At 39.4% G+C, this 13,224-nt stretch overlaps 1 protein-coding gene across 2 annotated transcripts in view; it reads right to left on the reverse strand.

The window, feature by feature from the left end:
- Window positions 1-1,018: 1,018 nt before the first annotated feature.
- Window positions 1,019-13,224, reverse strand: part of HEMK1 (HemK methyltransferase family member 1) — a 123,592-nt gene continuing 111,386 nt past the window's right edge. Inside the window, exons 9-11 of one of the 2 annotated variants that reach the window (XM_053721108.1) lie at window positions 8,460-8,555; window positions 8,231-8,344; window positions 1,019-1,939 (exon numbers count right to left, since the gene is read on the reverse strand). In XM_053721108.1, the coding sequence (XP_053577083.1) occupies window positions 1,909-1,939; window positions 8,231-8,344; window positions 8,460-8,555 (241 nt within the window). In that variant the 3' untranslated portion in view covers window positions 1,019-1,908. Of the gene's footprint in view, window positions 1,973-8,230; window positions 8,345-8,459; window positions 8,556-13,224 lie in introns of both variants that reach the window. The other variant, XM_053721109.1, reaches the window with a different exon arrangement.

Genomic DNA, 13,224 nt, shown 5'->3' on the forward strand with positions numbered 1-13,224 from the left:
TCTTAGCTCCTCACACATGCATCTGCATGCCTTGCTTTCCAAAAACAACTGCGCATTAGTGGCGCGAAAATGAGGCTCTGCCTATGACTAGAAAAGGCCCCCAGTGAAAAAGGTGTCCAATACAGTGCCTGCCGTTTTTTTAATACATCCCCAAGATTAAAAGAACTATTTATAGTTAACATCCATTAAATATACTTATAAAGTAATCGTTTTAGCCCAGAAAAATGTCTACCAGTCTTTAAAGCCCTTGTGAAGCCCTTTATTCTTATACTAAACTAAGAAAATGGCTTACCGGTTCCCATAGGGAAAATGACAGCTTCCAGCATTACCAAGTCTTGTTAGAAATGTGTCATACCTCAAGCAGCAAAAGTCTGCCCACTGTTTCCCCCAACTGAAGTTAATTCATCTCAACAGTCCTGTGTGGAAACAGCCATCGATTTTAGTAACGGTTGCTAAAATCATTTTCCTCTTACAAACAGAAATCTTCATCTCTTTTCTGTTTCAGAGTAAATAGTACATACCAACACTATTTTAAAATAACAAACTCTTGATTGAAGAATAAAACTACATTTAAACACCAAAAAAACTCTTAGCCATCTCCGTGGAGATGTTGCCTGTGCAACGGCAAAGAGAATGACTGGGGTAGGCGGAGCCTAGGAGGGATCATGTGACCAGCTTTGCTGGGCTCTTTGCCATTTCCTGTTGGGGAAGAGAATATCCCACAAGTAAGGATGACGCCGTGGACCGGACACACCTATGTTGGAGAAATGTGCATTTATTTGAGTAGAGGCGCATGGGAGCCCCTACGTGCACATCAAAGTGATATAAATATACTCAAAGGCCCTTAATTATATGATATAAATATACCCAAAGGCCCTTAATTATATGATATAAATATACCCAAAGGCCCTTAATTATATGATATAAATATACCCAAAGGCCCTTAATTATATAAGGATAGCTCCTTTTTCTTTTGAATACACTGTGCAGAAAAAAACAACACCACAAATACACACAATTGTTTACAACCTTTTTTATTAAAATTTTAATAAAAATTTACATTTGTTTATACATTTTGATGTTGCATTATTACATCATGAGATATATATATAAAATAATGGTATAGTTTGAATCTGCTGAGTCTACTGAAAAACCCCCCAATATATAATATGTGAGGGTAATATATAATATGTGCCAATACTAGGGCTTAAAGGGACATGAAACCCAAAAAGTTTCTTTCATGATTCAGATAGAGAATTCAATTTTAAACAAATTTCCAATTTACATCTATTATCTAATTTGGTTTATTCTTTTAGTATCCTTTGTTGAAAAGCTTACCTAGGAAGGCCCAGGAGCAGCAATGTGCTACTAGGCGCTAGCTACTATTTGGTGGCTTCACTTATATTCCTCTCATGATTGGCTAACCTGATGTGTTCAGCTAGCCCACAGTAGTGCATTCCTGCACCTTCAACAAAGAATATCAAGAGGATGAAGCAAATTTGATAATAGAAGTAAATTGGAAAGTTGCTTAAAACGGCATGCTCTATCTGAATCATGAAAGAACATTTTTGGGTTTTATGTCTCTTTAAATGTGAACAGCATCTAAAAACTCCAACACAGCTCAGCACAGGGGTGGAAACAGCTCAGCAGATTGGGGCTTATTAACATTGCAGTCTGCTTTCCACATAACAAGCAAGTTTGTTTTCCGTATTATATTTGTTGAGCTGAGGACTAAAATCTTGGTGCTTCTGGACTCTACTATTACTGGGACCAGGACGGACAGTCATAGAGAGTGTTCCATTTACAATAACGTTGTATAAACTAAATATACAGTACACTTATAGCAGTGCTGATCCTCGTCTTCAGGGTGGTGGCGCATAAGATTCTTGATAGAAAGCAGCAGAGGAGTCATGATCTGCGCAAGTGAATGAATCGTGGCCTGAGAAACAACACGTAAATTTATAGGTCAACACTATAAAAAACAGAAAGAGCCTTACTTGTATTGGAATAAAAGACATATGTATGTCAGTTCCAAAATAGCACAGAAAGACAATAGAGAAGAAAGTGAAAGTGTGTATTAGAATAAATCAGAGTAGGGTGTATAGCAGAAGCTGCAGGGACCAAAAACATAATTTATTTAAGAACTTACCTGATAAATTAATTTCTTTCATATTAGCAAGAGTCCATGAGCTAGTGACGTATGGGATATACATTCCTACCAGGAGGGGCAAAGTTTCCCAAACCTCAAAATGCCTATAAATACACCCCTCACCACACCCACAATTCAGTTTAAGGAATGGCCAAGAAGTGGGGTGATAAAGGAGCGAAAACATCAAAAAATAAGGAATTGGAATAATTGTGCTTTATACAAAAAAATCATAACCACCACAAAAAAAGGGTGGGCCTCATGGACTCTTGCTAATATGAAAAAAATGAATTTATCAGGTAAGTTCTTACATAAATTATGTTTTCTTTCATGTAATTAGCAAGAGTCCATGAGCTAGTGACGTATGGGATAATGACTACCCAAGATATGGATCTTTCCACGTAAGAGTCACTAGAGAGGGAGGGATAAAATAAAGACAGCCAATTCCGCTGAAAAAATAATCCACAACCCAAATCCAAAGTTTTAATCGAAATAATGAAAAAAACTGAAATTATAAGCAGACGAATCAAACAGAAACAGCTGCCTGAAGTACTTTTCTACCAAAAACTGCTTCAGAAGAAGAAAACACATCAAAATGGTAGAATTTAGTAAAAGTATGCAAAGAAGACGAAGTTGCTGCTTTGCAAATGTGATCAACAGAAGCTTCATTCCTAAAAGCCCAGGAAGTAGAAACTGACCTAGTAGAATGAGCCGTAATCCTTTGAGGCGGGGACTTACCCGACTCAACATAAGCATGATGAATCAAAGACTTTAACCAAGACGCCAAAGAAATGGCGGAAGCCTTCTGACCTTTCTTGGAACCAGAAAAGACAACAAAAAGACTGAAAGTCTTCCTAAAATCTTTAGTAGCTTCAACATAGTATTTCAAAGCTCTAACTACATCCAAAGAATGTAACGATATTTCCTTAGAATTCTTAGGATTAGGACACAATGAAGGAACAACAATTTCTCTACTAATGTTGTTAGAATTCACAACCTTAGGCAAAAATTGAAATGAAGTCCGCAACACCGCCTTGTCCTGATGAAAAATCAGAAAAGGAGATTCACAAGAAAGAGCAGATAACTCAGAAACTCTTCTAGCAGAAGAGATAGCCAAAAGGAACAATACTTTCCAGGAAAGTAATTTAATGTCCAGAGAATGCATAGGCTCAAATGGAGGAGCCTGCAAAGCTTTCAAAACCAAATTAAGACTCCAAGGAGGAGAGATCGACTTAATGACAGGTTTGATACGAACCAAAGCCTGTACAAAACAACGAATATCAGGAAGATTAGCAATCTTTCTGTGAAAAAGAACAGAAAGAGCAGAGATTTGTCCTTTCAAAGAACTTGCAGACAAACCTTTCTCCAAACCATCCTGAAGAAATTGTAAAATTCTAGGAATTCTGAAAGAATGCCAGGAGAATTTATGAGAAGAACACCAAGAGATGTAAGTCTTCCAAACTCGATAATAAATCTTTCTAGAGACAGATTTACGAGCCTGTAACATAGTATCAATCACTGAGTCAGAGAAACCTCTATGACTAAGAATCAAGCGTTCAATCTCCATACCTTCAAATTTAATGATTTGAGATCCTGATGGAAAAATGGGCCTTGAGATAGAAGGTCTGGCCTTTACGGAAGTGTCCAAGGTTGGCAACTGGCCATCCGAACGAGATCCGCGTACCAAAACCTGTGTGGCCATGCTGGAGCCACCAGCAGTACAAATGAACGCTCCATAAGAATTTTGGAGATCACTTTTGGAAGAAGTACAAGAGGCGGAAAGATATAAGCAGGATGATAATTCCAAGGAAGTGACAACGCATCCACTGCTTTCGCCTGAGGATTCCGGGATCTGGACAGATACCTGGGAAGTTTCTTGTTTAAATGAGAGGCCATCAGATCTATTTCTGGAAGACCCCAGATTTGAACAATCTGAAGAAAAACCTCTGGATGAAGAGACCATTCGCACGGATGTAACGTCTGGCGACTGAGATAATCCGCTTCCCAATTGTCTACACCTGGGATGTGAACCGCAGAAATTAGACAGGAGCTGGATTCCGCCCAAACAAGTATCCGAGATACTTCTTTCATTGCTTGAGGACTGTGAGTCCCACCTTGATGATTGACATATGCCACGGTTGTGACATTGTCTGTTTGGAAACAAATAAACGATTCTCTCTTCAGAAGAGGCCAGAACTGAAGAGCCCTGAAAATCGCAAGGAGTTCCAAAATGTTGATTGGTAATCTCGCCTCCTGAGATTCCCAAACCCCCTGCGCCGTCAGAGATCCCCATACAGCTCCCCAACCTGACAGACTCGCATCTGTTGAGATCACAGTACAGGTCGGACGAACAAAAGAGGCCCCTTGAAATAAACGATGGTGATCCATCCACCAAGTTAGAGATGATCGAACATTGGGATTTAAGGATATTAATTGTGATATCCTTGTATAATCCCTGCACCACTGGTTCAGCATACAAAGCTGGAGTGGTCTCATGTGAAAACAAGCAAAAGGGATTGCGTCCGATGCAGCAGTCATGAGACCTAGAATTTCCATGCATAATGCTACCGAAGGGAACAATTGAGACTGAAGGTTTCGACAGGCTGAAACCAATTTCAGACGTCTCTTTTCTGTCAGAGACAAAGTCATGGACACTGAATCTATTTGGAAACCTAAAAAGGTTACTCTTGTCTGAGGAATCAAGGAACTCTTTGGTAAATTGATCCTCCAACCATGTTTTTGAAGAAACAACACAAGTTGATTCGTATGAGATTCTGCAGAATGTGAAGACTGAGCAAGTACCAAGATATTGTCCAAATAAGGAAATACCGCAATACCCTGTTCTCTGATTACAGAGAGAAGGGCACCGAGAACCTTCGAAAAGATCCTTGGTGCTGTTGCTAGGCCAAATGGAAGAGCAATAAACTGGTAATGCTTGTCTAGAAAAGAGAACCTCAGAAACTGATAGTGATCTGGATGAATTGGAATATGCAGATATGCATCCTGTAAGTCTATTGTAGACATATAATGCCCTTGCTGAACAAAAGGCAGAATAGTCCTTATAGTCACCATTTTGAATGTTGGTATCCTTACATAACGATTCAATATTTTTAGATCCAGAACTGGTCTGAAAGAATTCTCTTTCTTTGGTACAATGAATAGATTTGAATAAAACCCCAGACCCCGTTCCAGAACTGGAACTGGCATAATTACCCCAGCCGTCTCTAGGTCTGAAACACATTTCAGAAACGCCTGAGCCTTCACTGGATTTACTGGAATGCGTGAGAGAAAAAATCTTCTCACAGGCGGTCTTACCTTGAAACCTATTCTGTACCCTTGTGAAACAATGTTCTGAATCCAAAGATTGTGAATCAAATCGATCCAAACATCTTTGAAAAATTGTAACCTGCCCCCTACCAGCTGCGCTGGAATGAGGGCCGCACCTTCATGCAGATTTAGGAGCTGGTTTTGACTTTCTAGAAGGCTTGGATTTATTCCAGACTGGATTAGGTTTCCAACCGGAAACTGTTCCTTTAGGGGAAGGGTCGGGCTTCTGCTCCTTATTCTGACGAAAGGAAAGAAAACGATTAGCAGCCCTATAATTACCTTTAGATTTTTTGCCCTGGGGCAAAAAGGCTCCCTTCCCACCAGTAACAGTTGAAATTATTGAATCCAACTGAGAACTAAACAACTTACTACCTTGGAAAGAGAGAGAAAGCAAAGTTGACTTAGAAGTCATATCTACATTCCAAGATTTAAGCCATAAAGCTCTTCTAGCTAAAATAGCTAAAGATATATACAAGACATCAATTCTAATGATATCAAAAATGGCATCACAGACAAAGTTAGCATGTTGAAGAAGTTTAACAATGCTATATGCATTATGGTCTGTCACTTGTTGCGCTAAAGCCTACAACCAGAAAGTTGAAGCTGCAGCAACATCAGCCAAAGAGATAGCAGGTTTAAGTAGATTACCTGAACATAAATAAGCTTTTCTTAAAAAAGATTCAATTTTCCTATCTAAAGGATCTTTAAACGAAGTGCTATCTGCCGTAGGAATAGCAGTACGTTTAGCGAGAGTAGAGATAGCCCCATCGACTTTAGGGATTTTATCCCAAAACTCCAATCTATCAGATGGCACAGGGTACAATTTCTTAAACCTTGGAGAAGGAGTAAATGAAGTACCCAGACTATCCCATTCCCTAGCAATCACATCTGAGATAGCATCAGGAACTGGAAAAACTTCCGGAATTAACACATGAGGTTTATAAACCGAATTTAAACGTTTAGCAGTTCTAGTATCAAGAGGACTGGACTCCTCCATATCTAATGCAATCAAAACTTCTTTAAGTAATGAACGAATAAACTCCATTTTAAACAAATATGAAGATTTATCAGTATCAATATCTGGGGTAGAATCTTCTGAACCAGAAAAATCCTCATCAGAATCAGATAAGTCAGAATGATGGCGGTCACCTAAAAATTCATCTGAAATATGAGAAGTTTTAAAAGACCTTTTACGTTTACTGGAAGGAGGAATAACAGACAGAGCCTTCCTAATAGAATTAGAAACAAATTCTTTAACATTAACAGGAACATCCTGAACATTAGATGTTGAAGGAACAACAACAGGTAAAGGATTATTACTAATGGAGACACAATCTGCATTGGAAAGTTTATCATGACAACTTCCACAAACTACAGCTGGAGGAACAGTTACCACAAGTTTACAACATATACACTTAACTTTGGTAGAACCAGCATCAGGCAGCGTCTGTCCACTAGTGGGTTGAGGGTCAGGATGAGACATCTTGCAATATGTAATAGAAAAAACAACATATAAAGCAAAATTATCAAATTCCTTAAATGACAGTTTCAGGAATGGGAAAGAATGCAAAATAATAAGATTCTAGGAACCAGAAGCAATGAAAGAGAGATGTTTAAATAAAAAAGTGAGACATCCTCTGACGTCGCAAACGACGCCCACATTTTTTGGCGCAAAAAATGTCTGAATACGCATGCGTAAAGAAAAACGCTAGACAGAATACAACTACCGGACGGCGCCGGAAGTAACAAAATTTTTAGCGGCAAAAAATGTTCGCGCCAAAAATGACGTAATAAAAAGAAACATTTTCTGCCCCCGCGAGCCTAACAGCACGCAGGAAAAAAATGGTCAAATAAAATTTTTCACGGTAAGAAAAAATAATTAAATGCATTATCCCAATAATGAAACTGACAGTCTGTATAGAAAAAGGAATACTGATTATCCTGAATCAAGGCAAATATAAGTTTATAGACATATATTTAGAACTTTACATATAAAGTGCCCAACCATAGCTTAGAGTGTCACAAAGAAATAAGACTTACTTACCCCAGGACACTCATCTACATATAGTAGATAGCCAAACCAGTACTGAAACGAGAATCAGTAGAGGTAATGGTATATAAGAGTATATCGTCGATCTGAAAAGGGAGGTAGGAGAAGAAATCTCTACGACCGATTACAGAGAACCTATGAAATAGATCCCCTAGAGGTAGACCATTGTATTCAAATAGGCAATACTCTCTTCACATCCCTCTGACATTCGCTGCACTCTGAGAGGAAAACCGGGCTTCAACCTGTTGCGAAGCGCATATCAACGTAGAATCTAGCACAAACTTAGTTCACCACCTCCACGGGAGGCAAAGTTTGTAAAACTGAATTGTGGGTGTGGTGAGGGGTGTATTTATAGGCATTTTAAGGTTTGGGAAACTTTGCCCCTCCTGGTAGGAATGTATATCCCATACGTCACTAGCTCATGGACTCTTGCTAATTACATGAAAGAAACATCTAGTTTATGTGCTTCGTAGTAGATGAGTAAGGTTGTTATTCCCTAGCACTGTACAGCAAAGACATTGTGTGCAATAAGAAAGCCAGTAATCATCATATGTTGGATCAAAACCTATCAAATGCCATGTAAGATAATCAGAACAGCAATGCAACTTTGCCCCCTCCTGGTAGGAATGTATATCCCATACGTCACTAGCTCAAGGACTCTTGCCACGTACATGAAAGAAATAGGTAATTTTAGCAGATGGACATACTTGTTACAGAAGTCGCGCACAACATTGATCAGTTGAAGTTTCTCTCTGGAGCAGTTTTGGAGCCACTGACGCACCATGTCTGGATGTCTGGGATCCCCCTCGAGAAAAATATCCCTGCATTAAGCAGGAGAAGAAGGTTAACACACTAGATCTTCTGTACCTTTATCCTGGGTCACAACAGAGCTACACTTTATATAAAGTTCAGAATCTTTAGGCGATTCCAACATACCCTTTTTGCTTCAGAAGGTCCGGGGCAAGAAGGAGAATCCCCCTAATCACATCCATTCCATCGGAGCCACCGTCCAACGCAGTGTGATCTTCATACCTGGAATTAAAGAGCAGCAACAATATAGACCATAACAATGCAAGGGACATGCAAGGATGACAGTCACTATCTCAATGAAATGCACCAGAAGAGCATCAAATAGTCAGAATGTAGTAGTCTGCAGAGAATATAATAGCACCCAGGAGCCTGAAGAGTATCTCACAGTTAACATCCAGAAGCATACATAAGCATATTTCACAGTGTGAACACAAGAGCCTGCAGCATATCTCATCATAATGTGAACACAAGAGCCTGCAGCATATCTCATCATAATGTGAACACAGGAGCCTACAGAATATCTCATAGTTACAGAAACATGCAGAGCATCTGATAGTGTAAACTCAAGAGTCTGAAGAGTATTGCATAATGTGAACAAAGGAGTTTGCAGTGTGTCTAATAGCTAATACCGAAATGCATGCAGAGTATTTCATAGTGTAAGACCAAGAGACTGCAGATAATCTCATTATGTGAACACAGGAGCCTGAAGAGTATTAGAACCCAAAAGCATGCAGAGTATCTCAGGGTAAAACCAAGAGCCAGCAGAGTATCTCATAATGTGAGCACAGTAGCATGTAGGGAAGATGTTAATGTGAAACCAGGAACCTGCAGCATATCTCATTGAGCACAAGAACCTGCAGAGTATCTTATAGCAATAACCCAAGAGCATGCAGAGTATCTCATAGAACATAGGAACCTGCAGAGTAAAACACCCCTATTTATCATTGTAAGACAAGTGGAAGCTTGTTCCAGTCCATTAATAGGTAGTCTCCCCTTTTTTATGGCAGGCTATAAACCAAAATTGCAAGCCCTGGCTGAAGTTATAGGATAACTTATAATTTTAGTTATGTAAATATGATGCACATACCCTTATACGCAACCCCATTGTGACATCACAAGGATTATTTTTATACCAAATCATAAAATATCCTAGAGTGTCACCTCTGGTTGACCTCAGGTTTGTCTCTTGATAGGGACAACCCGCGCAGCCCTTAATTTCACCTTGCCCATCGGGGTACTACATAAACCCCGCCGGCAGTTGATAAAGTGCCGTAAGTCGGATAAACTAGCGATGTCCAGAAATGAGCGTAAATACAAATTTCTGGAGTCGCCAGTGACTTACGGAACTTTAGAGACTGCCGGCGCTTAAGAAATTTTTTTTTAAAAAAAAGGTCAATTCTCCCGTAAAAGACTAACCCACCTCCCAAAAATAAACTCCACGTAAAACCCCTATATCCGCCATCAAACCCACATTGGAACTAATAATAAAAGTATTAACCACGAAACCGACAACCCCCCACAACGCAATAAGCCTAATTAAACTATTAACCCCTAATCCGCAATTCACCCACATCGCGATCTACCTAATTAAAGTACTAACCCCTAAATCCGCCAACCCCAACATCGCAAACTACCTATTAAAACTATTAACCCCTAATCCGCCATTAACCCACATCGCAATAAACCAAATAAAGTATATTAACCCCTAATCCGCAATTAACCCACAACGAAATAATCCTAATAAATCTATTAACCCCTAATCTGCCAACCCGCCACAATGCAAATAACTTATTAAATTACTAAGCCCCCTAACCTAACACCCACCCCCAATTACCCAAATTAAAAAATACTAAGTTACAATTAAAATAAAAAAGTGCGGAGCAGGACCGGCAACCGCGGAGCCATGGAGCGTGGAGGATCCTCTTCATACAATCGCCGCCTTACACTGAATAGTGAATTCAAGGTACGCGTTTAAATATGGCATCCCTTGCATTCCTATTGGCTGATTTGATTCTTCAAATTCAAATCAGCCAATAGGATGAGAGCTACTGAAATCCTATTGGCTGTTCAAATCCTCCATGCTCCATTGCTCCGCGGTCGCCGGTCCTGCTCATCTCCGCTCCGCACCGGCTTGGTCCTGGATGAAGAAGGAACAGGTCCCCACTTGGAAGATGTTGGCCGCTTGGAAGACAACTTCACCGCCTGGAACAGGACCTTCTCCACCGGACTTCAGGAATGGGGAGTACATATTTGGGGGGTTAGACTTAGGCTTTTTACATTTTTTTTAATTTTAGATTAGGGATTTCTGGGCACTCTTAAAAGAGCTGAATGCCCTTTTAAGGGCAGTAAAAGATCTGAATGCCCATAAATATGGGTAGTTTAGGATTTTTTTTAGTGATAAGGTTTTTTTATTTTGGTGGGTGGGGGGGGTTACTGTTAGAGGAAGGACTTAGTATTTTTTTAAGGAAAAGGGCTGTTTAACTTAGGGCAATGCCCTACAAAAGGCCCTTTTAAGGGCTATAGGTAGTTTAGTATTAGATTAAGGGGTGTTTTTGTTTCCATAGGAATTAGTTTTAATTTTAAAATTTTTGATAATTTGGTTTATTATTTTATTTAATGTTAGACATTTTAATTTTTTTGTAATCTTTAATTTTTAATTTTTTTATTTTTAAGTAATGTTAGCTTTTTTTTTTTTTTTAATTGTAACTTAGTATTTTTTAATTTAGGTAATTAGGGTTTATTTAGGGGGGTTTTAAATTAGGGGGCTTAGTAATTTTATTGATTTTTTTGTGTTGTGGGGGTTTGGCAGATTAGGGGTTAGAAGATTTATTAGGATTATTGCGTTGTGTGGGTTTGGCGGATTAATGGTTAATTGTTTTATTAGGTTTATTACGTTGTGGGTTAATGGCGGATAAGGGGTTAATATACTTTATTAGGTTTGTTGCGATGTGGGTTAATGGCGGATTAGGGGTTAATATACTTTATTAAATTTATTGCGATGTGGGTTAATGGCGGATTAGGGGTTAATATACTTTATAAGTTATTGCGGTAGGGGATTGCGGTTGACAGGTAGATAGACATTGCGCATGCGTTAGGTGTTTGTTAATATTTCCAGGTAGTTACGGTGCTTACATTTTCATCTCAAGGCTTGGTGCGCATGCCTATGAGTGGCGAGGTGAAAATGGAGTAAAATTTCTCAAATTTCGCTGCGTAAGTCCTTGCGCTGAATATGTGATAACGATTTGTGACGCGGTTCTATGTTAGCTTATGGGAGTAAAAATTGTGGCCGACGGGTGAAATATACGTGCCGCATTTATATGCAGTGCTGTATATGTGATACCAAAACCACGTAATATCTGGTGTCGCCAGCTTTTGCGGGCGACGCTGGCTATGTAATCTTGCCCTACATTTGTTATTTTTTTAACTAAATAACATTTGAAATAGCAAGGTTACTACTGAGATCACATTAATAAATTGTTATCAATGGTATTTAAAGTTATATGAGTGGCTTGTGGGGGTTGTAATAACTTAAGGAGCCTCTTCTACCAGAGTAGAACCAAAAGTACTTTTTTGGGACTTGTCTACCATAAAATAAATGTTTTGGTGACTCCAAAAACATTTTTATATTGTTATTATATATCCCTAAAGCTATTGTTGTTATTATCTTTTTTATTTTATATTTATAGGGGGATTTCCAAGACCCCTACCATTTGAAAGAGCCAGCAAATTCTCTTTCAAATGAGGAGTCTTGATCGCTTGTATCTAGTGAGGAAGCGAAGATTGAGGGGTAAGATTAACCTTCCCCCGTCCAGCTCTCATACCAGCTATAGTGGCCGCACCTCTTTGTGACATCACCATAAGTTTGTGGCGATGACTTGGTAGTGCTGCCCACTAGGCCACCAATGATCCCTGGCCTGTAGTGTGAAAACAGCTTCTGAATGGCAATTCCACAGGATCCTCACCATGCGCATCAAACCGGTTAAATCAAATAAAAATAAATAATGAACGTATATTGTAAAGGTCTGCTTGCTACACATTTAAAAGGGACACTAAACTGCTGAGTACAACTACAGTTGCGGGTTCACCACTCACTATGTTTGTGTTTTTCCTCCTGTACCTAAAGTTGTCTTTAAAGGGACATGAAACCCTGGTGTTCAGCTAGCTCCCAATAGTGTGTTGCTGCTCCATCAATAAAGGATATCAATAAAATTACGCAAAATTGCTAATAGACGTAAAATTGAAAGTTGCTTAAAATTGTATGCAAGGACAAAAAGGGAAAAAAGTCCTGGAAACATCTGTATAAGTAAAACCAGCTTTATTTGAATAACATATTTAAAATGAAGCACACAGAGAACACATAGTGCTGACTGGTCTTATGCGTTTTGGCTTGTGCCGTATTCATAGACCTAACAACATGTTAGCAAGCTGAACTTAAAATCCTATTGCCTAGATTTAGAGTTCTGCGTTAGCCGTCCAAACCAGCGTTAGGGGGTCCTAACGCTGGTTTTTACCGCCCGCTGGTATTTAGAGTCAGTCAGGAAAGGGTCTAACGCTCACTTTCCAGCCGCGACTTTTCCATACCGCAGATCCCCCTACGCCAATTGCGTATCCTATCTTTTCAATGGGATCTTTCTAACGCCGGTATTTAGAGTCTTGGCTGAAGTGAGCGTTAGAAATCTAACGACAAGACTCCAGCCGCAGAGAAAAGCCAGGAGTTAAGAGCTTTCTGGGCTAACGCCGGTTCATAAAGCTCTTAACTACTGTGCTCTAAACTACACTAACACCCATAAACTACCTATGTACCCCAAAACCGAGGCCCCCCCACATCGCCGCCACTCTATTAATTTTTTTTAACCCCTAATCTGCCGACCGCACACCGCCGCCACCTACA

The sequence above is a fragment of the Bombina bombina genome, chromosome 7 (assembly GCF_027579735.1).
Source record: "Bombina bombina isolate aBomBom1 chromosome 7, aBomBom1.pri, whole genome shotgun sequence".
NCBI classification, from domain to species: domain Eukaryota; kingdom Metazoa; phylum Chordata; class Amphibia; order Anura; family Bombinatoridae; genus Bombina; species Bombina bombina.